The 26,226-nt window shown below is 50.6% G+C and overlaps 2 protein-coding genes across 21 annotated transcripts in view; one reads left to right on the forward strand and one right to left on the reverse strand.

Annotated features, from left to right (window-relative positions):
• On the forward strand, positions 1-25,680 carry Phf19 (PHD finger protein 19). Of its 13 annotated transcripts, none has more exons than XM_076845580.2 (16): positions 1-237; positions 2,517-2,717; positions 3,191-3,272; positions 6,185-6,280; positions 6,765-6,865; positions 7,408-7,556; positions 10,153-10,248; positions 10,965-11,033; positions 11,145-11,265; positions 12,815-12,882; positions 14,076-14,246; positions 14,826-14,913; positions 15,661-15,746; positions 16,783-16,878; positions 18,230-18,530; positions 22,216-22,904. In XM_076845580.2, exons 2-16 carry the CDS (start codon positions 2,532-2,534, stop codon positions 22,456-22,458), a joined length of 1,953 nt encoding a protein of 650 aa, XP_076701695.1. In that variant the 5' UTR covers positions 1-237; positions 2,517-2,531; the 3' UTR covers positions 22,459-22,904. The 13 variants fall into 13 exon arrangements, with proteins under 13 accessions (XP_076701695.1, XP_076701698.1, XP_076701692.1 ...); XM_076845577.2 differs by lacking the exon at positions 22,216-22,904 and adding an exon at positions 25,501-25,680 and having other exon boundaries at positions 185-237; XM_076845578.1 differs by lacking the exon at positions 22,216-22,904 and adding an exon at positions 25,501-25,680 and having other exon boundaries at positions 185-237; positions 18,230-18,497.
• Positions 5,283-26,226, reverse strand: part of LOC143392336 (protein CutA homolog) — a 36,378-nt gene continuing 15,434 nt past the window's right edge. For 2 of the 8 annotated variants that reach the window (XM_076845590.1, XM_076845598.2), the window contains exon 7: positions 8,541-8,621. Coding sequence is in view for 1 of the 8 variants with exons in the window: in XM_076845596.2 (XP_076701711.1) it covers positions 8,522-8,621 (100 nt within the window). In the remaining 7 variants the exon portion in view is untranslated. Of the gene's footprint in view, positions 8,622-11,704; positions 12,052-13,741; positions 13,845-16,037; positions 18,479-23,832; positions 25,021-26,226 lie in introns of those variants that run through there. The other 6 variants (XM_076845593.1, XM_076845592.1, XM_076845591.2 and 3 more) reach the window with 6 other exon arrangements.

Raw genomic sequence — 26,226 nt, forward strand, 5'->3', positions numbered from 1 at the left:
GAAAAAGATGGCGCCCCGCGCCCGGGGGGCCCCTTCCTGAGCGCCCCGGCCCCTCCCTCCCCCGCCTCCCCTCCTCCCCGCGGCGCCCCCGCCCCGCCCCGCCCCCGCCGAGACCCCGACCCCGGCCCCACGGGCGGACACTCGGCCAAGCAGCCGCGGGCCGAGCGCAGCCGCCTCCGCCGCCGATGCGCCTGGTGGCCAGACTCCAAGTGGGACCGGCGGACACGCAGCCTCGCGGTAAGTTCCGCGCTGCGGGCAGCCGGCCCCGGCCGGGGACTCCCCGCGACTCGCTCCTCTCCCTGCACACGTCCCTCTCTTTCCGAAACCTCTGAGCTTTGGCGGGTCGAACGCCCTCAGGGGGTTGGAGTCCCGCGGAGCCGCGCAACTGGGGGATGGGGATAGGGAGTGAGTGGAGCTCGCAGGGCAGCGGGAAGCCCATCCAGGTCTCCGAGCCGTGGGGGGCGTGGGTGACAGGTCGCTGTTCCTTGTCCCCAAACTTTTCCTTTCCTGTTAGTGAGGGTGGAGGGAGGACCGACAGGGCATTTGGGATTTTGCTCACGTCCGAAGCCAGGTTGCGGCGGGTGGGGACGGGGGAGGTTTGGCGTCGGAGCCAAGGAGGAGAGGAGCTCTCGCGCGCGAAGGGGGCACTTCTGCAAGTTTCCCCTCCCGAACACCCTTTTAAAAAAGCCAACGGCCGCCCTGGGAGAGGCCCCGGCGCATGAATCATCCTCGCTTCCTGCCCCCGCCCGGCCCCGCGCTCCGGGTGCCGCGGATTTGAACTGGACGCCGACGGGAACCCGCAAACAGGCATTTCTCTGCAGATGGGTTTGAATCAGCCAATCACAGACCGCAGGGGCCCACTCCGGGAGGATGGAGGCGGGGGTGGGGGCCGCCACCCGGGGGCCCCCGCCGGGTTGGGAGGGGGGCGCGGCCGCCGGGCCAGCTCCCCAAGGCGCAGCGGGGAGGAAGTGTCAGTTTGTGAACCTGCTGCGGCCTGGCCCTGGCCGGCCACAAGCCAAGCGGGCGGGGACCTCGCAGCGCCCGGGGAGCCAGGTGGCAGGGAGAAGGCAGGGGTTCCGATGGCACCCCCAGCCCTGGTGCCTGTGTGCTCTGCCCTGAGAAAAAAAGAGGAACAGGCGCGGTGAATGGGGACGTGGCCACCCACCTCTGGGAAACCAAGACCCCTGCAGTGCCCTTCCTGTCCCAGGGCTCCTCACATCACACACATGTATTTACTTTCACACACTTACACACTGCAACGACATTATGGTGCCAGTCTCACCGGAGTACGTACACACGCACACGGAAACTCGCACCGGACTCATCCTTGTCAGCAGAGAGTCACCAGCTGCCTAGCAGTCGCAGGGGGAGGGGACCAGGGTAGGAGGTGCAGGGAACAGAGCAAGGCTGTGTGGCTGTGGTGGGGAGTGTATGGAGGGGCAAGGAGCCAGGGGAGGCTGGAGAGGGGAGGAGGGGGCACTGAACACCAGTGAAGGCATTAGGGAGTCACAAGTTTTCTGGAAAAGTCTAGTGGAGAGGCAGGAAAGCAGGAGTGGGGACTCTTGGTGGTGCCAATGCCCATGCTGTGTGCCTAGCAGAGGTGAGCCCCAGGCTCAGGTAACAGGTATCCAAAGGGTGATGAATGGCTCAAGAAAAGACCAGGCTTGAACTCAGACCAGGACAGAAGGATGGAAAAGAGCATAGATGCTAGAATTCATTGTGCCCAAAGTAGACCATGACCTGTGACAGTTCCTTGGTTTAAGTCTGAGTTGCCTGGGGCTTCTGGGGGGGCCATGGTAGCACCATTAGCAGAGAGGAAGAAAGCAAAGGGTAACAGCATGGTGATAGGCTGGCATGGGGGTGACTTAACTCTTGGAGCAAAGGTACAACAGGGTAAAAGCACTGGCAGGTTTAAATCTCACAGAATTGGTTTCCATTAAATCAGTTCATAACTGAGAACAGAAAGGCAGATTATAAGAGACATAGATGGCCAAGTCACAAGCGACCCATGAGTTTTCCTTCCTAGTTGTTTTCTCTGGATGGATCTCAAGGTATACTTGGGAGGGGGTGTGTGGAAAACTTCCCAGGTGCTCTCTTGGAGAAGGTCCTGGACCTGGAGAACATGGAGTACTTTTGCTTAAGGGATAACAAATGCCTTGCCTCCTAGGTCAGAGAGTGCAGGTCAGGCTCATTGGGGCTTTGCTCTGTGTTAATTGAGAGATTCATTTCCTTTAAAAACAGCATGGTATAGGCAAGTGAGCAGGACCTAGAATCAGCTCACCTGATTATAAACCAGAGTTCTGCCTCTGGCCATCACCCACTTCTTGTCACAATTCAGTTCCCTAACTGCAAAATGGGAGTAATAATGTCTCCTACCGAAGCTTCATCATGAGGATTTAGTGAGATCATAAACATGTCTGACACTTAAAGACTCCCCATTCCAGACTCTTCCTTCCCCTGATGGGGTTGGGGAGCAGGGAAGCAAGAAGTAAAACTCAGTTCTCTCTGTTCCCCAGTGTCAACAGAAGCTGATGGAAAATCGGGCTCTGGATCCAGGGACTAGGGATTCCTATGGTGCCACCAGCCACCTCCCCAACAAGGGGGCCCTGGCTAAGGCCAAGAACAACTTCAAAGACCTGATGTCCAAGCTGACAGAGGGCCAGTACGTGCTGTGCCGGTGGACAGATGGACTGTATTACCTCGGGAAGATCAAGAGGGTAGGTACCTCCTCTCTGGTCCCTATTCTCAGGCTTGGCATCTTTGCTGGTCCTCTGGCCTGACTTTCAGACTAGTGATGGAGGAACGGGAATTGCTGGCAAGTTCCCTTCTTGTCCCCCATGCCCAGAAGCTGAAAAGAGAAAGAGCCAGAGCCTGAGTTTGCAGGTACCTTCCTTGGAACAAACATCAGCCAGAACTTTAGAAAAGTGCTCTGAGCGCCTACAGAGCACACTGAACAAGGCTGGAGAGGAGCAGGGGTGACCCGCTGGCCTGTTCTGCCCTCAGTGTTCCTACCAAGTTGTCCCCCTGTCCCTGACTGTCCAGTTCCAGGGCCTCCAGGAGTTGCCACCCCCGCTCCTCTACTAGCCTAGTTCTGCTTTCTGAAGCCCAAGGAGACAGAAGTGGGAGGACGACTGGGCCCCAGTCTGGCTGTCCCCCAGCTCTTTCTCACATTGCTCCCCTCGTGCCTCAGGTCAGTAGTTCTAAGCAAAGCTGCCTTGTGACTTTCGAAGATAATTCCAAGTACTGGGTCCTGTGGAAGGACATACAGCATGGTGAGTATTCCTAAGATTTGTGGTACCCTCCCCTCCCCTGTTCTCCCTCCTCCAACACCGTAAGGTTTTCCATCAGTCCTTCCATCTCTTTTTCCTGGCATCTGCCCTGGTTCATGAACCCCCAGGCCCACCTGAGATGATGATCAGATTACCAGTTGTGTGACATCTGTGTCCTCCCCTTGAGTGCTCATATTTATAAGGGAGACAAGGCAGACGGGGAAGTGGCTCACGGAGGTACCACACGGGCTGGGACTAGATCTTAGGCCCGTGTTTGTGTCCTTCTTGTACTTTATCTCCTGCTTCTAAAGTTCTGGGTCTAGTGGACTAGGAATGAGGAGGAGGCCAAGCAATCAGAGTTGTCACCTGTAGGTTTAATCACTGCCCCAAATGAGCATGTGAAGAAAACTAGTGGAGGCAGCTCTAGCCCTGGGACAAGGAGTCAGGAACCATGAAGAAAGCAGAGGTGGGCCAATCAGCATGAAGGTGGACATGCCTGGGTGGAGCTGGGCCCCCTCCCAGCCCTGACTTTAGAGAGCTGACGGTGTCTTTTGGAGATGGCAGATCAGGCATTCTGCTGCCATTCTCCCTTCCACATGACCCATGTCAGTGGTCAGTCACAACACTCAGATTTGGGGGAGGGGGCAGTACTGGTGATTGAACCCGGGGACACTTAACCACTGAGCCACCTCCCCAGCCCTATTTTGTATTTTATTTAGAGACAGGGTCTCACTGAGTTGTTTAGCGCCTCCCTTTTGCTGAGGCTGGCTTTGAACTCTTGATCTTCCTGCTTCAGCCTCCTGAGATGCTGGGATTACAGGTGTGGGCCACCATGCCCACCTGCTTATAGATTTTTAACATGGAACTTCCATCAGCTACCACCCATCAGAGTTGTTGCAAGAGAAGAAATCTATTTGCTTTTTATGCCTAAAAGGAGAATGGGGGATAAAGGAGGTTTTTTGGTCATATGGACTTTGAACCAAGTTCTAATTCTGCCATTACTAGATGCATAGCCTTGGGCTGTTAAGTCTGGTTTTCTTCATCTGAAAGAAGGAGAGTGAAGTCTTGGCTTCATAGGGTGGTCAGGAAGATTAAATGAGATAGCCATATAAAGAGCTTAGCCCAGTGCTATTGAGTCACAGGAAAGCAGTTTCAAAGAATATATAGTAACAAAGAATTTATAGTTACTCTATAAAAGACGATTTAAATAGCCCCTTTCTGCAAGAAATTGTGGCCAAGGCAGACTGATACCTTCTCCCAGCCCCTCTTACCCTAGAATTACTATATAAAGATCCAAAGCCATGAAGATCTCCTCTCCTGTTACCCTTTTACTGAAAGTGTAAGGAGCCAGCTAGAGAAGACGGTTAGTTTTAGCAGGACTCGCATAGAAGGCTCACTGCGTGCCAGACACCATGGAGGTATCATCGTGCTCTCCTAGAACAGCTTGTCTCCCCAGCCGGATGACTGTTCCTCCCAGGCAGAATGGTGGCCCCCTGGTGTTGCTGGACACGCTAAGCTATGATCCATCTCATTGTTTCATTAAGCCAGTGAGGACTTACTGAGACTCACTGTAGGTACCACACTCCTGGGGCATATTCATGAAGAACCAGATCCCTGCTTGACCATTTATTCAACAAACATGTCTTAAACGCCTGTTATGTATCCCATATGAGGTCGTGGGGATACCAAAATGAAATGACACCATTTCTACTATAACAAAAAAGATGACACTGGGTGGTGGCACATGCCTATAATCCCATCAGCTCAGGAGACTGAGGCAGGAGGATCACAGTTTCAAAGCCAGACTCAACAATTTAATGAGGCTGTGAGCAACCTAGTGAGACCCTGTCTCAAAATGAAAAATAAAAGGTCTGGGAATGTGGTTCAGTAGTAAAATGCCCTGGGTTCAATCCTGGTACAAAAACAAAACAAAACAAAACACCAAACCCTCAGATGATTGGAGAAATGAGACAGAAACACACATCAATATGTATTTAATGTATCCGTTCAAGCATTTCAGTTGTTAAAATGTAAAGAAAACAATGGAGAGGGAATCAGTAGATGAAAAGCAATTCTAAAATCCTATTAACTGGTCACCATGTATAGACGTTTTTGGATCTTGATTCAAAAGCAAAAAACAAATTGAGGATCATGACAACATTTTTATTGAGAGACAGTTGGGAATATGAACACTAACTGAATTTGTTGATATTAAGGCTCTGTTGCGATTTTTTTGTTTTGTTTTGTTTTGTATATGCTGGGAAGGACCTTATGCATGCTAGGCAAACCTAGGACCTTAAGCATGTTACCTTTTTACTGAAACAAACACTCTACCCCAGAGCTATATCCCCAACCCAGTAGTGACTTTTTTTTAAAAAAACAAAAAAAAAAGTTCTGAGATTTCAGCGATACAACTGAAGTATTTATGGAAAAATGATTTGATATCTGGATCTCAATTCAAAATAATGACAAGAGGGAGAAGTGGGTGGGAACCTAGTCAAAATAAGATTAGCTCTGAGTTCATAATTGTTTATGAGAACATGGAGTTACAGTGTAACATACCATTATTATCCCATAATAATTTTTTTAAATGTTATTTAGCATAAAAATGTCAACCAAACAAGATGAATTAGAAGAGAGAGCATGCTGTGGTCAAAAGAACAAGAGATTTGTTGAATAGCCATCAGTTTGAATCCCACCTTTTATTAGCTTAGCAAGGAACTTAATCTCTTAAGCCTCAGTTTCCCCATCTTTAGAATGGGGTATTGATAATACCCCATTGGACAGATGCAGTAGGGTGGCTTGGAGGCCTGGTGCTAGGTCCAGTATGCACCAGAAGTCCAGGACCTGGACTATGATTTTAACTCTTCTTATTGCTGTGAGCCAATTGTGAACTGGAAGGCCTTCTTTTTCAGCTGGTGTTCCAGGGGAGGAGCCCAAGTGTAACATCTGCCTGGGGAAGACCTCAGGACCCCTGAATGAGATCCTCATCTGTGGAAAGTGTGGCCTGGGTGAGTGGGGTGAGCAGGCATTAAAAAGCCCCCATCCTATGAGTCTACTCCTGCATTGGCCTGATGGACACTATTCCCCACTGCTGGGACCCCTGGTGGCTCCCTGTTTCCCTTGAGCTCCAGGATGAAAGGGGGCCAGTCTCTGTGAATGAGGGCCCAGGGAGGTGACCTTGGGGAAGTTGAGAAAATACAATGGAACATGCAGTTTTGTACCCACCTAGGTAGTGAGGAAGGGTGGGAAAGAACCGGTACAGGTGCCGAAGCCAGGCCTTGGTGCCTCCCCCTCTGACCAGTGCTTTCTTTTCGTCCCAAGCCTGGATGCCAAGTTGGCTGCCTGGGTGGGCATCACCAGCCAGCCCCCTAGCAGCTGGCAGGCAGAGCTCCCAGGGCTCTCCGCCACCTTCTCAGCCTTGCTGCCTTTGAGCTTCCTGGCCTTGAGCCACTGCTTCATCCTGGGTACTCACTACCCCCTCCTCTGCCATAGGTTACCACCAGCAGTGCCACATTCCCATAGCAGGCAGTGCTGACAGGCCCCTGCTCACACCCTGGTTCTGTCGACGCTGCATCTTTGCTCTGGCCGTGCGGGTGAGCCTCTGTCTTTGTCAGACCCTGCCTCTCCCTCCTCCAGTCCAGCAGCCCAGAGGACCCCTGGGCCCAGGCCGGACTCCCCATACCAGACTCTGAGCTCCAAGCAGAAGGACCCTACTTGGGCTTCAGAGATAGATGGCATTTCTGCCACTTAGGAGCTGTGTGTCCTTGATCAAATTCCAGATCCTTACTGAGCCTCAGTTTCCCCAATTGTAAAATAGACACGGTTTGGTGTTAGGAGTAGCAGGCCCCTGATAGATGGTGCTTTTCTATTAAAAGAGAAAATCCCTGTAAATGCTTATGCTAATACATATAGGTCATTACGACCTGTATTGTACTTATTGCCTTTAATATTATTAATGAAGATCCTTCTGGGATAGAGATGGCTTGAGGATTGGTGAAGGAAAGTTCCTTGCTTTCCTGTCTTGGAACTTCTGTGGGTTTCCCCAAACCCTGGGCAGTATTTCCCTGATAGTCGTGTAATGACACGTGTGGCCCAACCAGTACAGCAGGTGATTGGGGCCCTCGTCTTCCCCCAGAAAGGTGGCGCGCTGAAGAAGGGCGCCATCGCCAGGACGTTGCAGGCAGTGAAGATGGTGCTGTCCTATCAACCTGAGGAGCTCGAGTGGGACTCGCCACACCGCACCAATCAGCAGCAATGCTACTGCTACTGCGGCGGGCCCGGAGAGTAAGGCCACCGGGACAGGGCCGCTGGGGAGACGGGCACGTCTGAGAGCGTCAGACTGCCGGCTGGGGCCTGACGGGGAGGGCCGGGAGTGTGAGCCTCCAGGGGCGGGCCGGGAAGGTCAGCCGTGGGGGCGGGGCTGCGGGCCCGAAGTGTCAGCTTCGGGCCGGGGCCTCAGGGGGTGGGGCTTCGGGAGGCGGGTCCGAGGTGTCAGCCTCGGGGGCGGGGCCTCCGGGGGCGGGGCCGTGGGAAGCGGGCCCAACGTGTCAGCCTCAGGGGGCGGGGCCGCGGGAGTCCGGGCCGAAGTGTCAGCCTCGGGGGTCGGGGCCCCGGGAGGCGGGACCGATGTGTCAGCCTCGGGCGCGGGGCCTCAGGGGGCGGGGCTTCGGGAGGCGGGCCGATGTGTCAGCCTCGGGGGGCGGGGCCGCGGGAAGCGGGCCTGAAGTGTCAGCCTCGGGGGTCGGGGCCCCGGGAGGCGGGCCCGATGTGACAGCCTCGAGCGCGGGGCCTCAGGGGGCGGGGCTTCGGGAGGCGGGCCCAATGTGTCAGCCTCCGGGGCGGGGCCGCGGGAAGCGGTCCTGTTAGCCTGGGGGCGGGGCCCTGGGGGGCGGGCCTGAAGTGTCAGCCTCGGAGAGTCGGGGCCCCGGGAGGCGGGCCCCACGTGTCAGCCTCGGGGGCGGGGCCGCGGGAAGCGGGCCTGAAGTGTTAGCCTCGGGGGCGGGGCCGCAGGAGGAGGGCCCGAAGTGTCAGCCCCCAGAGTCCAACCCAGAGTGTCAGCCGCGGGGGCGGGGCCGCGAGGGCAGGCCCGGAGTGTGAGCCGCGCTGTGTGGGAGGTGGGAGCGGGGTCCCCAGGGAGGCAGGATAGGTCGGGGTGCATTCTGCGACAGGGTGAGTCAGGAGAGTCGCCAAGGGGCCTCCAGGAGCCCCTGAAGGTAAGGTTTCGGAGTGGGGTGCCAGGGGGCAGGACTTCAAGATGAGAACCTGAAGATTGGGCCTCTAGGTGGCGTCTGGCACTTTCCGGCAGTTGGGAGATCCGGGACGGGGGTGAAAGGAGTGTTCGCTTGGAACCTGGAGGAAAGGAGGAAGTATAGAAGAATAACTAAGAGCCTAGGCCTGATACTCGTTCAAGATCCTCCCCGGACGTCCAAATCCAGGCTCTGTCCCTGTGCAACCCCCAAGCTTCAGTTTGCTTACTGTTTTCACCATGTGGAAGTTGTGCACGATATTAATTAGATAATTCCTGTAAAGGCATATACAGATCTTGGTACTTGGCAAGCATTTAAAAAACGTGAGGTGGACTAAAGTTGTGGCTCAGGGGTGGAGCGCTCGCCTAGCATGTGCGAAGCCCTGGGTTTGATCTTCAGCACTACATAAAAATAAAGATATTGGGTTCAACTAAAAAATAAATATTAAAAAAAGTGAGGTACTGGTGATGGTGCCATTACTGCATGGAAATTATGATTACCTATTCATCATCAGAGCCAATGAAACAAGTGAGATACAAAGGTTCTTTTCCCTAGAGAAGTGCAAGCAGAGCTGGCCTGGTGCTGGGGATGGTGCAGAGGGCATTCTTGTCCTACTTTGCCAGAGTCTGATTGACTCTTCCTGGTTCCCCTTATAGCCATGGTTAGTTGATCCTGCTCCTTTGCACTGACTGCCCCAGGCATTGTGAAAGGAACCTCAGACTTAAGAGGTTGGGTTTCTGCCTCAGGAAACAGTCTACAGGGCCCCCTGATGTCCTTAATCTCATACCCCATCTGATACAAGAACTAGAGGTCTGAAGACTGTGGTTAGAGCCCATTTGGGAACTCAGGCAAATCATTTGAACTACTTAAAACTCTCTAAAAGCCTTAGTTACCTTAATTACCTATAGATCCTGGGTTGTTGAGCAGCCTAACAATAGAAGATTGAGAAATGTTTACAGAAACCTTTATGGCCTTGAGGCAGTGTGTTTCAGTGTTTAATGGGTGATTGCTAAGGATGCATCTCCTGGAGGCTTCCCCAAAGATTGCACAGGTCTGAAGTAGACCAAGGAACCTGCAGGTTACCCTGGACCACACCTGACAAAGTGCAGAATGTTGGCTGTTAAGGGAATCTTTTTGGCCTTTATTCACAATCAGATACTAATTGTTGAATAACCCTAATGTGGTAGTTACAGTACCAGGTGAGAAACAATAGGTGTAGGCCTGCCCCCATGTAGCTTTACAGGAACCATTATTCTTCCATGAGTCTCAGGATGTCTGTGATGTTTGGGGAACAAACACAGGCCAGAGGTGGGGGCTCTGATATGGCATGGCAGGAAGAACACGGGCTTTGAAATTGAGGAAACCAGGATTTGAGACACCATCTTCCATGTTCTGAGTGACCTTGAGCAAGCCATTTATCCTCTAACTCATCTGTAATATGGGGGCAATGTTCATCTTTGGCCAGATGGTAAGGTCCAACAAAGTGGCATACGCCTGGCTCCCAGAACCTCCAGGCACAGTCTGAGTACTTAGTATCTGGGAGTTCCCTTCCTTCTCTTTGGGTGGAGGGCACAGCTGCTGAGCCTCATGCCTAATTGTGAATGTGGCTGACCGTGTTTCTTCTTCCTCTCCAGATGGTATCTGCGGATGCTGCAGTGTTATCGATGCAGGCAGTGGTTCCACGAGGCCTGCACACAATGCCTCAATGAGCCTATGATGTTTGGAGACAGGTAAGTTAGTGCTATTTTGGTCTAGCCTGGCCTTAAGAGTGGCAGCTCCTTAGGATTGCCTGCTAGGCCCATACAGGGGGTCTATGATAGCATGTACCCATCCACAGGAGGCCGCTCAGGGTAAAGGAGACCCAGCTATGCTGTGCTGCATTCCTAATTGCCATGGAATTGTGAGCACTTCAGGCACATCTTTACCTTCCCTAAGCACCAGTCTCTTCAAGTGTCTGGGGAGGGAATGGTGACATAGTCCCTGCCCCAGTCCTGCCCAGAGAAGTTGTAGGAACCACCAAAAGAAATGGATGCCTTCTAAGCAATAGGGCTAAGCTAATGGAAGGTGCTAAATGTCAAAAGAGATATTATGTGTTTTTTGTTTGTGTCATTTGTCATTGTGTGTGTATTAGGGGAGGAGGGCGACCACTACAGTCCAGCATAGCTCAGGTCACTCTTTTATGAACCTTGAGGCACTCCAGGGCAGTGGTATTTGGGAAGGGGACTGAATGTACAGGAGTATTCCTTGATCCTGTCCAGCCTTGTCCTTAGCCCTCCAACCCCCCAGAGGCCACCTGTCCCAGAAATGAAAGTCTGACTATGAGGAGGCAGGTGGGGGGAGCTGGCCTAGGGTGGGATGTCAGAGCCCCACCCACCACAAATGCTTTCCCATATTCCTGAAGAATCTTCGTGAACCCACCACAGGTCCCCTTTCCACCTATCCACAGGTTCTACCTGTTCTTCTGCTCCGTGTGTAACCAGGGCCCAGAGTACATCGAGAGGCTGCCCCTGCGATGGTGAGATGGTGGGGCTTGGTTCAGATTCACCCCTTCCAGCTCCTCCATTGTCTCCTCCCTGGGGGTTGCCCCTGCCCCTTACCTGGCCCCACCCCTTGCCCTCTTGCTCAGGGTGGATGTGGTTCACCTGGCCCTCTACAACCTTGGGGTGCAGAGCAAGAAGAAGTACTTTGACTTTGAGGAGATTCTGGCTTTTGTCAACCACCACTGGGAGCTCCTGCAGCTTGGCAAGGTACTTAGGGCAGTGGGCTGTCAGAGTGGCAGAGACAGAGATGTCTCTACAGGGCTGTGCCTTGAGGACTAGGGTCTCGGTGTGTGAGCTCTCACTTTGCATCCTGAGTTCAGGCTTCTGGTCTCTGATTTTGGCAGTGGGCATATGGGGACTCACCAACTCAGCCTCTGGGAGCTGGGGCCCTGGATCAAATCTGGCCGGAGCAGGTTCTCTGCTGAGGTGTCTGGCCCACTTCAGATTTCTTAGCTAAGATGAAAAGTAGAGTAGGCCTGTCCCTGCTTAAGCTGTTCTGAACCGCACCTCTGATCCATGAGTTAGTTGAAGTAACAAATGTAGACTTTAGAATGTCAGAGCTGGAGAACAGCCTGCCTAAGGTCAGCCACCTGAGCCAAGGCTGGGATCAGGACCTTCCTAGCCACTTCTGGAGTGGGGATGAGCCCCTTTGTCCCTAATGACACTCAGAATCCTTGCTACTACATGCAAGTGAGCCTGCTTCTCTACTGACTGCCCCAAGCTCTTCTTTGATGAGACAAGGATTTTTAAAAAAATATTTTTTAGTTGTTAATGGACCTTTATTTTATTTATTTATATGCAGTGCTGAGAATCAAACCCATTGCCTCAAGCATGCTAGGCAAGCACTGTACCACTGAGCCATAACCCCAGCCCCAAATTTTTTCTTAAGTAGCCTACATGCTATGCAAAAATAAAAAAGAAAAAGAAAAAAAATTTTTTTGTACCAGGGATTGAATCCAGGGCTGCTTAACTACTGAGCCACATCCTCAGCCCCTGCAAAAAAATTTTTCACATGAAATCTTCATTTATAGTATTGAATAATTTATAAGATAAACATTATAAAGCCTTAAACTGTTTTTTTTACTTGTTTTCCTGATTTACAAAAAATCATACTTATTACTGGTAGAAAATTTTTAAGTTTCCAAGAAACATAAGGAAGTGTATTTTTTAAAAAATTCACATTCGCACATCACACTACCCAGAAATAATGCACAGGTACATTTCCTTTGAGCCTCTCTTGTATGCTTGTTTTTTTTTTAATTATTTTTACATGATTTGGATGTAATTTAAATGCTTTCCCATATTCCTGAAGAATCTTCGTGAACATGTTTTTCTTTTTGTCATGAACATTTTTAATGGCGGCATTGGTTTCTACCGTAGTTCACTGGTTTCCTTCCTGTTGGGCATGTGGTTTTTTTTCCCTCCTCTCCACCATTAGAAATGTGCCATTGGGACCATTTTTGTATGTAGAGTTCTATTTGAGTCCCGTGTCCTATTTGTACCATTGATCCCCTGGGGGAGCATTACTGGGTCAAAGTATGTACCTTTTAAAGATCTTAATAGATTTAGGCCAGCAGTTTTTCTCTCCATTTTCCCCGGAGAGAGGGGAAAGGCTTGTCTGAGATTTCATGGATCAATATCCTCACCTGAAGGACTCAAAGGCATCAGGAAGGAGATGGACAGGCAGGGGACAGGGTGGGGCCTCCTAAGACGCTAGGTGCCTGAGTCTGACTGTCTCACTGGCCTGCTCCCCCAGCTCACCAGCACCCCTGTGACGGATCGAGGACCGCATCTCCTCAATGCTCTGAACAGTTACAAAAGCCGGTGCGTGCAGCGTGGGAGGGAGTACTGTGGGCCGCCCCAGCAGGTGGGATCTCAAGCTAAGGGCTCTTCCTACCTGTCTGCGTCTCCCTCTCCTTCTTTACCTATACCCTTCCCATCCTTCATGACCCAGGGAAAAAAGGATCCTGGGACCTTCTTTTGCAAAGTTTCTCCTGAGCACCCAGCAGCCTTACTCAGTTTGAGACTGGGCTCAGCTCCATAGGGGTATGTGCTCCTGCTCTCTGAGGGTCCCTCTTGCCTGAGCCAGCTGGGGTTCTGGGTCCCTCAGTGAGGCATCAAGTCAGCATATTCCAGGTGTGTCATAGCCTTCTAACCTGTCCCCAGCCAGTGCTTTCCCATTCTGAGTTCAGCACACATAGCTGGCCACATCCTTCACCACACAGGGGATGCCTGGGCTCCCCGTTCCAACATTCAAGGACTCTTTTGATCAGGCCCTGCCTGCAAATCTTCTTCCACTGTCCCTTTGATTTTTTGTCTTGGTGCTAGCCCCACTGAGCCCTTGCTCCCCACCCAGGGCTTTTGCTCATCATCTTCCCTCAGCCTAGGATGCTCTTCCTTCCCTTCTATTCATTTGTTCCATCAGCAAGTATTTATCAGCTGCTGTTCTGTCGGGCCCTGTCTAGGTGCTGGGGGAAAAGACAAGGTCCCTACTTCTACAAAAGCTTCCAGATGCCTCTAGAAGGACTCACCTTCACATTCACACAGATTGGGGCCCAGGCACAGTCTACTCCTCAGTACAAGGCCTTGTGCCTCCCAGTAGACAGTCCCCAAGAACAGGCCTGGGTGTGAACTGCCTCTGCAGCTCAGGGCCATGCAGTCAGTGTTGGAAGGAAGGAAGTACCTGGGGGTGCTTCCAGCTTCTGGGGGAGTTCAGACGACAGCATGGGTTGGAATCAGTGTCTTGACCATGGGAGTCCCACTGTGAGCTGAAGGTGGCCTTGCAGCTGGTTGAGGCAGAGAAGAAAGGGGAGAGGAGCAGCAAGAACCCCACATGTACTGGATGAAGGATATGGAGGAGCCACCAGCCACATCCTCAGCTAGGACCCACTTAGTCCCTAAGGACCACTCTGGATTTTAGGTCTGGGTCCAGAGAGGCAGACAACCTTGTTTAATGCCCACCAACACTCCCCAGGAGGATGGACTGAATCTGGGTCTTCTCCCCTGCCCATGCCCAGGTTCCTCTGCGGCAAAGAGATCAAGAAGAAAAAGTGCATCTTCCGCCTGCGCATCCGTGTCCCCCCCAACCCACCAGGGAAGCTGCTGCCTGACAAGGGTCTGGTGCCAAATGAAAACGGCGCCTCCTCTAGCTCCTCTGAGCTGCGTAAGAGAGGAAAGAGCAAGCCTGGGTCAGTGCTTGGGGACCTAGGGGTTAGGGCTGCAGCCCCAGTAGGTTTCTCTGCTTCCAGCTCCCAGGACAATGGGCCATGCCTGGGATCTGAGAGCATGGTGACATTTGCATAAACCAAGAACCCCCACAGCTAGTCCAGCATAGGTTCCCTGAGAGAGCTAGTCAGTGGCTCCCAGGCTCCTTCTGCAGCCCCCTCATTGCCTCTCAGGAAAAGCCAGATCATAGGCCCCAGCCCTAAGGGGAAGAGAAGGGGAAATTGGCGTGTGGAGAGTGCCCTTGCCCTCTCGGCTGAGCTGAGCCCCCTCCTGGGTGTTGGGGGCAGGGTACCTGAACACACATGCCCATAGAGGCACCTTTTCTTTTTCTACCCATGATAACCCTCCTGCATCTCCTGCCCCAAAGCAAGTGCACTCTTCCCCAGACTCCTTCTGAAGGTGCCGCCATCCACCCTCATTCAAGTCCATCCCTACCCCAGCTACCGGCCCCTGCCCCTGTGCTCCTGAGGCTCCTTCCTCTGGGGCCCCCTCTGGCCCTCAGGCTCTGACTGAGCCACCCTCTCCCTTTTCTGTCTCCACAGTTTGTTGCCTCACGAATTCCAGCAGCAGAAAAGGCGAGTTTATAGAAGAAAAAGATCAAAGTTTTTGCTGGAAGATGCTATTCCCAGTGTTAGTTCCTTGTTTTCTCATCCTCCACTTTCACATGCAAGACCGCCACATATTAGGGATTCCTGTGCAGAAAATGAAGTCCCCCAAGCCCAGGGAACTCTCCCATGTCCCACTTCCTATTTAGCAAAACAAGGAAAAGTTAGGTGCTCCAGTACCTCTCCCTTGCCTCCTCAAGTTCTCCCAGGAACCCAGGGGCAGGGGCAGGTAGTATCCTTGTCCCCTTTGACAAGTGGGGAAACAAGGACAGGGTTGAGCAATGACTTTCCTGAGGTCACACATCAGCCTGGAACCAGGGCTCCAGGGCATTTGTTTTTCTTTGGCATCCTCACCGAAGCCCTCTCTGTGGGCAGTGATACCAACAATGCCTCATCTCCCCAGCACTTTACAGTTTACAGACATTACTTAGTGCCTTTGATAGCCATTATTTAATTTTCTGGGCATCCTGACACCTTTTAAGAGGGAAACAGGGCAGGGTTTCTTGTCCCCATTTTGCAGTTGAGGTGACTAAGGCCAGAGGGGTCAGCATTATCCATTTGGCTGGAGACAAAGTCAGGACTAGAATCAGGGTGACTTGGCTCTCTGGTCAGGACTTGGAATAAAGAGGAAATGGCAGGCCTTACCCTAGGGAGGCCCAGCGCTTGGCAGCTCTGGCTGGTGTGGCCCTCAGCTGGGGCAAAAGGTGCTTGGGGAAGGCAGATTTGATACCCGCTGACTGACCCATCCTCTCTTCTTCCTCTGTGTCCACAGAGTGACTTCACCTCGGCCTGGAGCACCAACCACCACCTGGCTAGCATATTTGACTTCACGCTGGATGAAATTCAGAGTTTAAAAAGGTATCAGTGAGGGGCCCAGCAGAAAGGTCTGCTCCGGAGGCTGGGATGGACCAGGTGTGGAGGCTCCCTGCATCCGCACAGCCAGGCAGGAGGCTCTGGAAGGGGGCAGGGCAGAAAGTATTCTGAGGGAGGAGTGGGTATTTCTGAAACCCCAGGTTAAAGGGTCCCTGTGGCATGGGGCTGCCTGGAGGGCCTTTACCAGCTTTCAGCATGGCACCCCCGTGGCACTGAGGCTGCCTCGCTGTGCCCCCCGCTCCCCAGCCTCTTCCTGCCCCCCACCTTACACTAATTTCTGTGGTTATCCCACACTGTGGTTTAACACCTCCTCACCTTCACTCATGCTGCTCCCTCTGCCTGGGAGGCCCTTTGCCCTGCCTACCCCATCCCATCTGAAAACCCAGGACCTGGCTCCTTCCAAGGAGCCTACACAGATCCTCCCAGACTGTGTTGGATACCTTTCTCTGTGTGCTTAGGTACACTCAAGGGGAGGGTCTACATCTTTTGTCATCTGCTTGCCAAAATCACTAGAAGTCATTCAGTGTTTACCTAAAGCCATGGAGGAAAGAGTCGGGGATTGAGACAGGTTGAGCTCCAGACCCTGTTTACCAGTACTATGTGGCATCAGCTAAATTTCTTAACCTCTTTGAACCTCCTCATGTTTTCTTTCAACAAGATACTGAAAATGGAAACACTGACCTGTAAAGTTGCACAAGTGCCTCACGGTTCATTAAGTATCATTATCTGTGCTTCTGTCACATTTATTTACAAGCCTAGTGGAGGGGAAGGTGGTCAGGGAAGGCTCTCCTGCCTCCTGGACTTTGAAGGGGGTGGGTGGGAAATTGGCAGGTGTGGTGGTGGGAAGCTCAGCAATGGAAAGATGGGCCTCCACTGGGAATGAAGGATGCATGCCAGAGAGGCAGAGAAAATCTGGAGAGATCCCAGGGGCTCCCAGGGCCCCCAGGGCCCCCAGGAGCCAAGTCAGCAGGACTTTGCTCGACTGGACCAATGGCAGGCTCACCCTTGCCCCCTCTCTCAGTGCCAGCTCAGGCCAGACCTTCTTCTCAGACGTGGACTCCACGGACGCTGCCAGCACCTCGGGCTCTGCATCTACCAGCCTCTCCTATGACTCCAGGTGAGCTCCCAGAGGTCAGCCCCGACCTCAAGCTTCACAAGAACCGTTGTTCCCAGGCTGCCACCTTCCACTTCTACTTTTGTGGGGCTCAATTTGCATACCTGAGCCCCCCCCCCCCGCTGGAGGACCTGGCCTTCTGCAATTCTAAGAGTCTGGCCCTGGGACCCTCTAGTTCCGATTCCCCGGGGTTCAGGTGGGATAAGGAAAGGCATCCAGGATGCTGGGGTCACATTCCTTTGGAATGCTCTTCACCTGCTGCAGAACAATGTGACATCTCTGGCTGGCTGGTTCCAATCTGGGGTTGTCTTTTATTAGGGGTTCCTGGCCTCTGTGTGCCGTGATTTTGCAGGCCCGTGCTTCTCAGGCTGTGGGGTCCCTAACCCTGGTTTCTGGCTGTCTGAGTTCCAGGGCCTCTAAGGGAAGAGCATGTGTTTGGAAGCCTGGTAGAGGGAAGATGGCATCCTGTGGACTGCAGGGTCTGGTGGAGGACAAATTCCAGGGGGCCCAAGCTGAAGGGCTGGCCTGCTTGGCAAGAGCTGGTGGTCAGCAGCACAGGGAGGGGTGGTCTGCAAAGCAGAAGGATTTCTTCTGGACTCAGGCTCCTTTATTTTAGGATACGTGAAGCCCTTGCAAAAGTAGAATTAAAAGCATAACGCTTGTAGACCTGTGTCCTGAAGTCTTAGTCTGCAGAAGTCTCTCATGTGTCTCTTTCTAATGTTGCCTCTGGTTTTTTGTTTGTTGGTTGGTTGGTTCTGGGGATGGAACCCAGGACCTCACACAAGCTAGGCAAGTGCTCTACCGCTGAGCTACACCCAGCCCTATATTTTTTTCCTCCTGTTTCTTTGGTTTTCACTAGTGCTTTGGGTCTTGGCTTCCATTTCTAAGCATCTGTGGATGTGAATCTGATCTTGTGTCCCTTCTCTAACACATCTGCCTGTGTAGTACAAGGTCTGTCCTTCAGTCCTTGACCCTGTCCTCATCCCTGTTTGGCTCCACATGAGTGCAGGTGACAGATGAGTAGTGTACACAAGGCCTCTATGCTGCATGACCTCAGGGAGCACAGAGAACAGTTGTCTGTACTCTAGCAGTTCTGGTTCTGGCACCCAAAGAGCTCTGGCTTTAAAGTTGGACAGACCCAGGTTTGAACCCTGGCTCTGCCACTCCCCAGCTGGCTGCTTCTCCCCTGGAGCTTCAGTTTCCCTCCTATGGGGTTACTGCAAGGACCCGTGAGATAATCCATACCCCAGGCCAGGCACAGTGCCTGGTACCCAGGAGACTGCTGGGAGCAAGGGATTTGTCACAGTCATCCCATCTCATTCCCATCATCTTCCTCTCCCCACTCCTGCTGTAGACGGACAGTAGGCAGCCGCAAGAGGAAGCTGGCGGCCAAGGCATATATGCCACTGCGGGCCAAGCGGCGGGCGGCTGAGCTGGGTGGACGCTGCCCCTCAGACAGCAGTGCGGAGGGGACTTTGGGCCCCGAGCGGCCAGACGAAGGCATCGATAGCCACACATTTGAGAGCATCAGTGAAGACGACTCGTCCTTGTCACACCTCAAGTCATCTATCACCACCTACTTTGGTGCAGCAGGGCGGTTGGCCTGTGGGGAGAAGTACCAGGTGTTGGCTCGGAGGGTCACACCAGAGGGCAAGGTTCAGTACCTGGTGGAATGGGAAGGGACCACCCCTTACTGACTACCCCTCGGGGGCTGCAGGGAGCCCTGAAAACCAGAGGGACAGCTGAGGGCACAGGTTTCCCTGTTTCCTCCAGGCTGGGTGGGGGAGGAAGCAGCACAGTGGCAAGGGCCTGCAGAGGCCTTGCCCAACTGCCCAGCAGGCCAAGCTGAGCCTGCACCACTGCTGTGCCAGCTCTGCTCTGCTCTGCTCTTGGTCCATGGCCTCCCTAAGGTCCCACTGGCTCTTTTTAGTGTCTTCACACTCCACACCCCTCACACTGTTTATTGGTTCTTCCTGAGTTTGTGTCCACCCCTATCCCACCCCCCACCCGGCTCTGTGACTCTAACTCCTGAGGCCCAAATCTTTCTCTGTCCCCATTACTTTGTCCCTTCACCTCTCACTGTTTTCTGGTGTGTATTCACACATCCTCCATGTGCACATCTGTCCCTCCACTGGATATACTTTACACCTGACCCATGGGGGCTGCTCTTCTCTAGGACCACATTGAGATCGGGAACCTCTGAAGGAGAACAGGTCAGCGGGGGCTTCTCTCCCCCGCCCCCTTTTCCTTCCACTTCTACCCCTAGAAAGGTGGTGGTGTGAGAGGACTCGGAAAGTCTGTGTGGCAGAGATGCTGGGATTCAGCACCTAGAGAGCAAAGAACCGGGTCTCCGCAGCAGAAGGCACCAGCCTCTGGGCCCCCTTATTAAGGCTGAGTGTGAAGGCTGCTGGCCTCAGTTCTGAAGGTCCAAGAAGTTTGTCTGTGCCAAGCCTCACACCACTTAGCTGCCACAGAGCTGGGCCTCGCCTTTCTAGAATGGAGACATCCACGAAAATCAGGGAGACTGGGGGAAGCAGTGGAAAGGGAGCCACCACCCACAGCCAAACCACACCCATGCTCTTGCCCAGAAGCTTCATGTGTGTGCTTTTACACACCAGGCTCACACATCTCCCAGCGTCCACACACAGCCACATGGCCTGTCGGGGCAGCCTGGCTCCTTCTTTTGGCTTCCTCTTTGCCCCTTCCAGGGGCACAAGCTGCAGGTGAATGTGAAGGTCCAGCTCCTGCCCACTTCCTCCAACATATGGACTAACTTTGGCCCCATGAGGTCAAAGCACAGAAGGCTCCTACTCTCCCCAGTTCCCCAGTCCTGCTGTAAAATTGATCGTCACTTTTGCAGTTAGGTTGGGATTTTTCAATGGCCTGTTTCATTAAGCCCCCTCAAAGGGATGTGTTTGTCATTTGGGCTTGAAATAGAATTCTTAGAACAGACATTCAGATTTAGCCCCGTCTGGAGGGAAATCAAAATTGGGAGGGGGCCAGGATCCCTCATTTTTGCTGCTTCCAGAGATATTAGAAACTGACTCACTTGATTGGAAATGGGAAGAAGTGCCTTGACTGAGGGGGTTGGACACCAGGTTGGGACCAGCCTTGGCTGGATTTGCAGGCCACCAGCTGGAAGGCAAAGATGGGAAGAATGAGGCAGCAGGCCTAAGGAGCCAGATTTCCCGAGATTATGCCAAACTCCTCCCTACCATGAGCACTCGGCCCTGGGATAGTCTAGATGGCCCTGCCTTAAACCTCAGCTCCTATAGTGCCTTTCAAAGGAACTTCACCTCAGCCCCTGCGCATAGCCTGCCCACTTCCCTCTCTTTCCGCTACATGGCCCAGGCAGGGACAAGCAGGTTCTGGGCCCAGTTCTTAGCCCCACAGCTGCTGCCACTGAGGCACCCAGGGAAGGGGAGTTGAGAAGCCAGCCCCAGCCCAGTAGGGGTGTGGGACCTGGGATTCAAACTGGCTTCCTGCCGGCCTCAGCACAGCAACCTCCGAGGTCTGACTTCCAGGTTCTGAGAAAGCCAGGATGAGCAAGGCCTGTCCTTCCCACTTAGGCTGGGAGAGGCTCTGGGCCTGAAGAGCAGGGCAAAAGAACCCTTCCCACTGGGAAGACAGAACAAGGCCTAACGAGGTCACTGATTCTACACCCCAGCTTTTCATTCATACCACATAATAGCTACATTACTGCCAACTCACCTTATAACCCTGTGCACCTTCTAAGAGATACATGGTTTTGAATTGCTGCTTTTAATAACATTTTGTTATATTAAATTTATAATTAATGTGTCTGGTTTACAATGTAAAAGTTCCCTTTGAGAATTATCTCCACTGAGCGGTGAACTGCCAGCTGCTGAACACAGAAGAACTGATTCTGGCTTCTGCAGTTGGCTTCCTGCAGCTTAAAGGAGAATGGCAGGACCCCATCCTGTGGCCACCTTACCACTCCCTATAACATTCAGTAATGCTCCCACCCTTATTGTCAGAGAAAATGTAGGGCCTTTTATCTGCTGAGTACATGACCCATAAGGATACAACCTAGCTGAAGGCTGCAGGTAAAAGATAAAACATGAACTTAGATATTGAACCTGCTAAAATGCCTAAGTGCAGACGCTGCAAACATTGCTCAGCACACACAGGCACACACTTCTAGAAACTGAGTTCCAGAACCCAGCTCTGATGGTTTCAAACAGTAGCACTAGTCAGATTCCTTCCATTTTCTCACCCTTCAAATTCTAGCAATAATTGCAACAGTACCTGGTTCCCCAAGGTTGGGAAGGCACCCTTCACATATATGACAATATTATTTCAAAATAAATCTCTTTAGTATTGTTTAGACAGAGAAAAAATGGTTGTGAAGGTATAGGGAGAAGGTTGGTTTCAGGGAGATGACACCCATAAATTCACCTGGTTCCAGGTGGAAGTGTGCCCTGTTAACCCTGAGCAGAGGGCTGCTTAGGTGTACTGATAACTCCTACCCTATGTCTTTGGTACTGCTCCTTTGGCTTCCACCCTTTAGCTGTCCTGGAAATAAAACCACAGTGGGAGCCAGGGGAGGGGGTGGTTTCTTCTGTGAGCAGCTATCTAGATGTACCTGAGACCTGTGGGCCTCTTGGGTGGAGGGTACCTGCTTCTCTGTGGTCTAGGGCAGTGTTTCCCAATTCACAGCATTTACCTTTGGAATTCAGGAATGAGAGATTAGAATTTCTAGAATTCCAAATCCCAAATGTTTTTAAGATACTTTACTCTTCATACTCCTCTCAGTATTATAGGTATCTGACAAAATTTTGTCTAGTAGGCATATTAAGCTTAGTACTGTTTACAAAGGACTAGCCTGTAGGGAAAATTAAATGCTGGAGCATCTGTTAGAAATTATCCAAATAATGTGACATTTGAATATCCTAGAAAGGTTAACAGCACTTAAAATCAATCACATGTCCAAATAACTAACTTAAGAATTTATTTTGCATCTAAAAGTTTATTTTTTGGAGCACCACTCACAGGATTTGTATAATATAGACTATGTGTATAAAATTATTTTATTTACAAGAAAAACTCCCTGATAGCAGCAGACAGGACCAGACATACACACTTCTAACATGGCAACAACCAAAAAGCAAGATCAACTAATTTGATGACGACAGTTTCCCTCTCACAAGCCAGGCCTGGGCTCTCTCTTCAGCTCAGCATGTTAGTGTTTCCTGCTCTTGTTTTTTTGCTCAATTAAGGTGGATTCTTTCAAATCAGTAATCTTTCCATACTAATAAGCTTTAGTATTCACAGGGAAATTATGATACTTTCCCTCATTTCTTCAATTGATTTTTCTAGGGATTCTGGATTAAAAAAAAAACAACAACAAAAACATGTTATCTAAGAAATTCTGGAAAGGAGTTCCCACACGGAGACTCTGGTCTAGGACCCCCAGCTCTGGCTTCTACAGCATTGTTCTGGGAGGGTGGTGTGGGATGGCAGCCACACCATGTAGACCCTAAACATCACTGGACACCTCTATTCCTTCATCTATGGAATGGGTCACGAGCCGCCATATCTGTGGTAAGGAGTACACAGTGAAATACATGCCCAAACACCAAGCCAACTGGCTTCTATATTTTAAGAACTAATAACTGCTGGGTGCGGTGGTGCATGCCTATGATCCCAGCAACTTGGGGGACTGAGGCAAGAGGATCCCAAGCTCCAGGCAAGTCTCAGCAACTTAATGAGACTGTCTCAAAAAATAAAAAGGGTTAGGGGTGTAGCTCAGTGGTAAAGTGTACCTGGGTTCAATCCCCAGTACCAAACCAAACAAAAATAACTCTTCCTTTAGAGCTGGCTATAGCAGGTTCTCTGAGCCTGTGACCTTCAAAGGGATCTATTCAGCCTCCTTCGATGTAAAGTAAAAGCTTTAAATTTTGAATCAGAGATTGGGTTCACATATAAGTGCTACTTTCTGATCTCAGATTTCATCTGCAAAATGAGGGTAACAAATAAGAACAACTGAAATATAGTATAAGAATATATTATATATATATAATATATATTCTTATAAGAATAAGATGATGTTAAGAAGCTAGGGCAGTACATAGTGGACAGAGCTGCTATTTAGTAAATGTCCCTCTCCCCTCCAGTGTCCTACATAGTCAACTCTGGACACTGAGACAAAGGCAGGCCACCAAGCAAGTTTTCTGCAATATAATAACACAAAAGATGATTCAATAAAGACAACAGATAGAAAAATCTTTTTTGGAATTGTCCCACTTTAAGAAATTCAAAGAAAAGTTGAATTTTGCCAATTCACCAACTTAATAGTGAGTATGTACAGTAGAGAAAGCTTTGATCATTTAAATCCTTGAAACATCAGCTTCAAAAATATCTGCCAAACCCTGTGCAAGAGGTCAAGTAGATTCAGTCATGCCCCTGACCTCCAGCAACTCACAATCCTGCGATACAAGGCCAACTTTGATGCAGAAAGATAAAGGGAACACCAAGGCAGGATAGAGTCCTTACAGCTGGCAAGGCTTCAGAAAGGTCATACAAAGGAGCAGTCACATGTCATAGGCATTATCATAGGCATTTAGGCAGAGGGCATTCCAGACAGAGGGGATAGCATGAACACAGGAATAACATCAACATCACAGTGAGCCATCTGTTAGCCAGAGTGAGAAAGGAGAGGTCAAGGGGGATGATGGAAAAGGTGAGTAAAGATTGTGAAGGGCTAGAAGGCCAGACCTAGTAATTGGACTTTATCCTAAAAGCAATACAGTCAGTTCATTTGGGGTCCTCAGTACATTTTTAAGTAGGGTTTACTTTACATAAGATTTGCCTAAGTATCAGAAGCTGATCTGCTGTTAAAAAGAAAAGAAAAAATCAACAAGGGACATCATCATTAGCTCTATTCCTCTTTTCAGGCAGCCCCTGAAATTACCACTGGCATCCTCTGGATGTAAGTAAGCTAGAATAGGAGGGGGTCCAACACTCCCCAGCGGGTGTTATTCCATTTTTCTATGCTTTTCTGTGTTTCTTTTAGGCATAAATTGTTTTTGCAAATAGCCAGACCTAAAAGTCACCAAATTCCCTCAAAGCTCACTGAGGGAGTTTCCTGCAGCCTGCACAGGGCAGCAGTTGTGAGCACCTCTGCCACCTTTTGGGAGCCAAGAGCAAATGTACCCATTGCACAGGGGCACACAGCCACATCAAGCGCAAACCTTGATGCTGAGAGCAGAAAACAGACAAGATGTGTGCTGAAGTCCTAAGCTGTGTGCAGTACCCACCCGGGCCCCCACACCAGCCACCAGAGACTATATTAGTCACTTCCACATGGTGCCATTCTGGAAACCCTGTCCCATGTGCTGTCCCCTTTGTGCTTGGGCATAAACTCTAATAAAACCTTGTTTAAGGGGCTGGGGTTGTGGCTCAGCAGTAGCGCACTTGCCTGGCATATGTGAGGCACTGGGTTCGATTCTCAGCACCACATATAAATAAATTAAAGGACTATCAACAACTAAAACAATATTTTTTAAAAAAAGAGAAAACTACATGGTTCTTTGGAAATTTCTTTGTTCAATACAGAGTTAAGTATAGCTTCACTTTCTTTAAAAACAAAAAAACAAACAAAAAACTTGTTTCAGTGATGTTGCTTCCCTCATCAAGATCTGTATCTCAAATTGAGCAAAAGAACTTTGCAGTCTCAAAAAGAAAAAAAAAAAAAAACAACTTTGCAGTCTCTACAATATCTTCATGGCTGGGCCTTTGAGATCCTCCCCATTTGATATCTGGAGGACTCCAGGGTAGAAGCAACACAGCAGGTTTCAGAACGAGGGCTTGACACTACCCAGCTCACACACCCTCTTTCTAGGAGAGACCAGGATACCACATCTGTCTTTCAGTTCCCACCCAAACCACCCATGTTCTCCTCAGAATGGAGCTACTTTGTGACAGATTCATGAAGGAGGCTGGAGCCGTCTCTCTGGAGCTTACTACCTAGGGCTTGGCATCCCCTGCTCTCTTCCTCCAGAGACTCATGGAGCAGGCCCAGGAGAGTCCCAAACACAGCTGAGTAGTCATGGTTGTACTATGTGGAACTCAGCATACCACCCCTTTTCTGGATCTCCATGCAGTTCAGTTTTCTTGAGTAATCTATAAAATGGAGACTGGTTTAAGAGTAGTGATTTAAAATTTGTCAATAAGGAAAATTTTCAAAACACTCCAAATCTTACAAGGGAACTTACCCCAAAGTGAAGACACAATTGCACTGGTAGGAGTATAGGTATGTGTGTGGGTTGGGGGATCTTATGCCCTTACTACCAGTCAGGAATCCAGGTTACTGAAGCTTTATACAGCAAATATGAAAAATACTGGTCTAGAAGGTTCCCAGGGTTCCATTTCTATGCTTAGAACCTGTTATGATTTAGATATGAGGTATCCTCCAAAAGCTCATGTGTGAGACAATGCAAGAAAGCTTAGAGGTGAAATGATTGGGTTATGAGAGCCTTAACCTAAACAGTATATTAATCCGCTTGAATGGATTAACTGAGTTGTGACTAGAAGCGGGTAGGATATAGTTGAAGGAGTTTATATTTTGTTCCTGGTGAGTGAGAGTCTCTCTCTGCTTCCTAGTGCCATGTCCTGAGCTGCCTTGATGTTCTACCTCACCTCAGGCCCATGAGCAATGGAGTTGGTCATCTATGGACTGAGACCTCTGAAACCGTGAGTACCAAATAAACTTTTCCTCCTCTAAAATTGTTCTTATTAGGTATTTTGATACAGTGACAAAAAAGCTGACTGGAACAGAACCTCTTCACTGCGCAAGGCACAGAACCTTCTGATGTCTGTCACATTCAGCCTAGGAAGGAGTCAAAACTTACTGCAACCCATGAAGCTGTGTCTAAGCACTAATGTTCCCCTAGTCACACACATACTCCCAGACTCGCCTCTTCAAGACTCAGGAACAATAAAAATCTCTAACTAGGAGCAATAATCCTGCTGATCCCTGAAATTCCACCATTATAATGCATCCTTTTGAACAGAGTACTTGAGTACTTTCCAGTTGCTCTAGAATGAGGCACACACTTCCAGGTGAACAAGGTCATTGGGTCCATTCTTCCCCAGGAGAAGCTGGGGCATAATAATACCCTAGGCATTCAAGGTCACCCTAGGCACCCTAGGTCAGTCCAGTAACCAAAAACGACAAACTTCACTTTCACTGTTACTTTCCCTTGGCCTCTACACAGAACTATCCTCACCCTCCCACCCTCTGCCATCTTTAAACAAAGTAGTACTTCAAGACAAGGTCCACTGGGTTTTTACTGGTATGACTGGTCCAGCCTTCTCCAGCCTTAGTAG

This window comes from Callospermophilus lateralis, chromosome 2 (assembly GCF_048772815.1).
Source record: "Callospermophilus lateralis isolate mCalLat2 chromosome 2, mCalLat2.hap1, whole genome shotgun sequence".
In the NCBI taxonomy this organism is placed as follows: Eukaryota; Metazoa; Chordata; class Mammalia; order Rodentia; family Sciuridae; genus Callospermophilus; species Callospermophilus lateralis.

Excerpts from the sequence above, each read along its gene's own strand:
- Phf19 (XM_076845580.2), top strand. The coding sequence starts at position 2,532 with ATGGAAAATCGGGCTCTGGATCCAGGGACTAGGGATTCCTATGGTGCC. Across the intron at positions 3,273-6,184 it reads GTGGAAGGACATACAGCATG|CTGGTGTTCCAGGGGAGGAG; the intron begins GTGAGTATTCCT and ends CTTCTTTTTCAG. Across the intron at positions 11,034-11,144 it reads GAGAGGCTGCCCCTGCGATG|GGTGGATGTGGTTCACCTGG; the intron begins GTGAGATGGTGG and ends CCTCTTGCTCAG.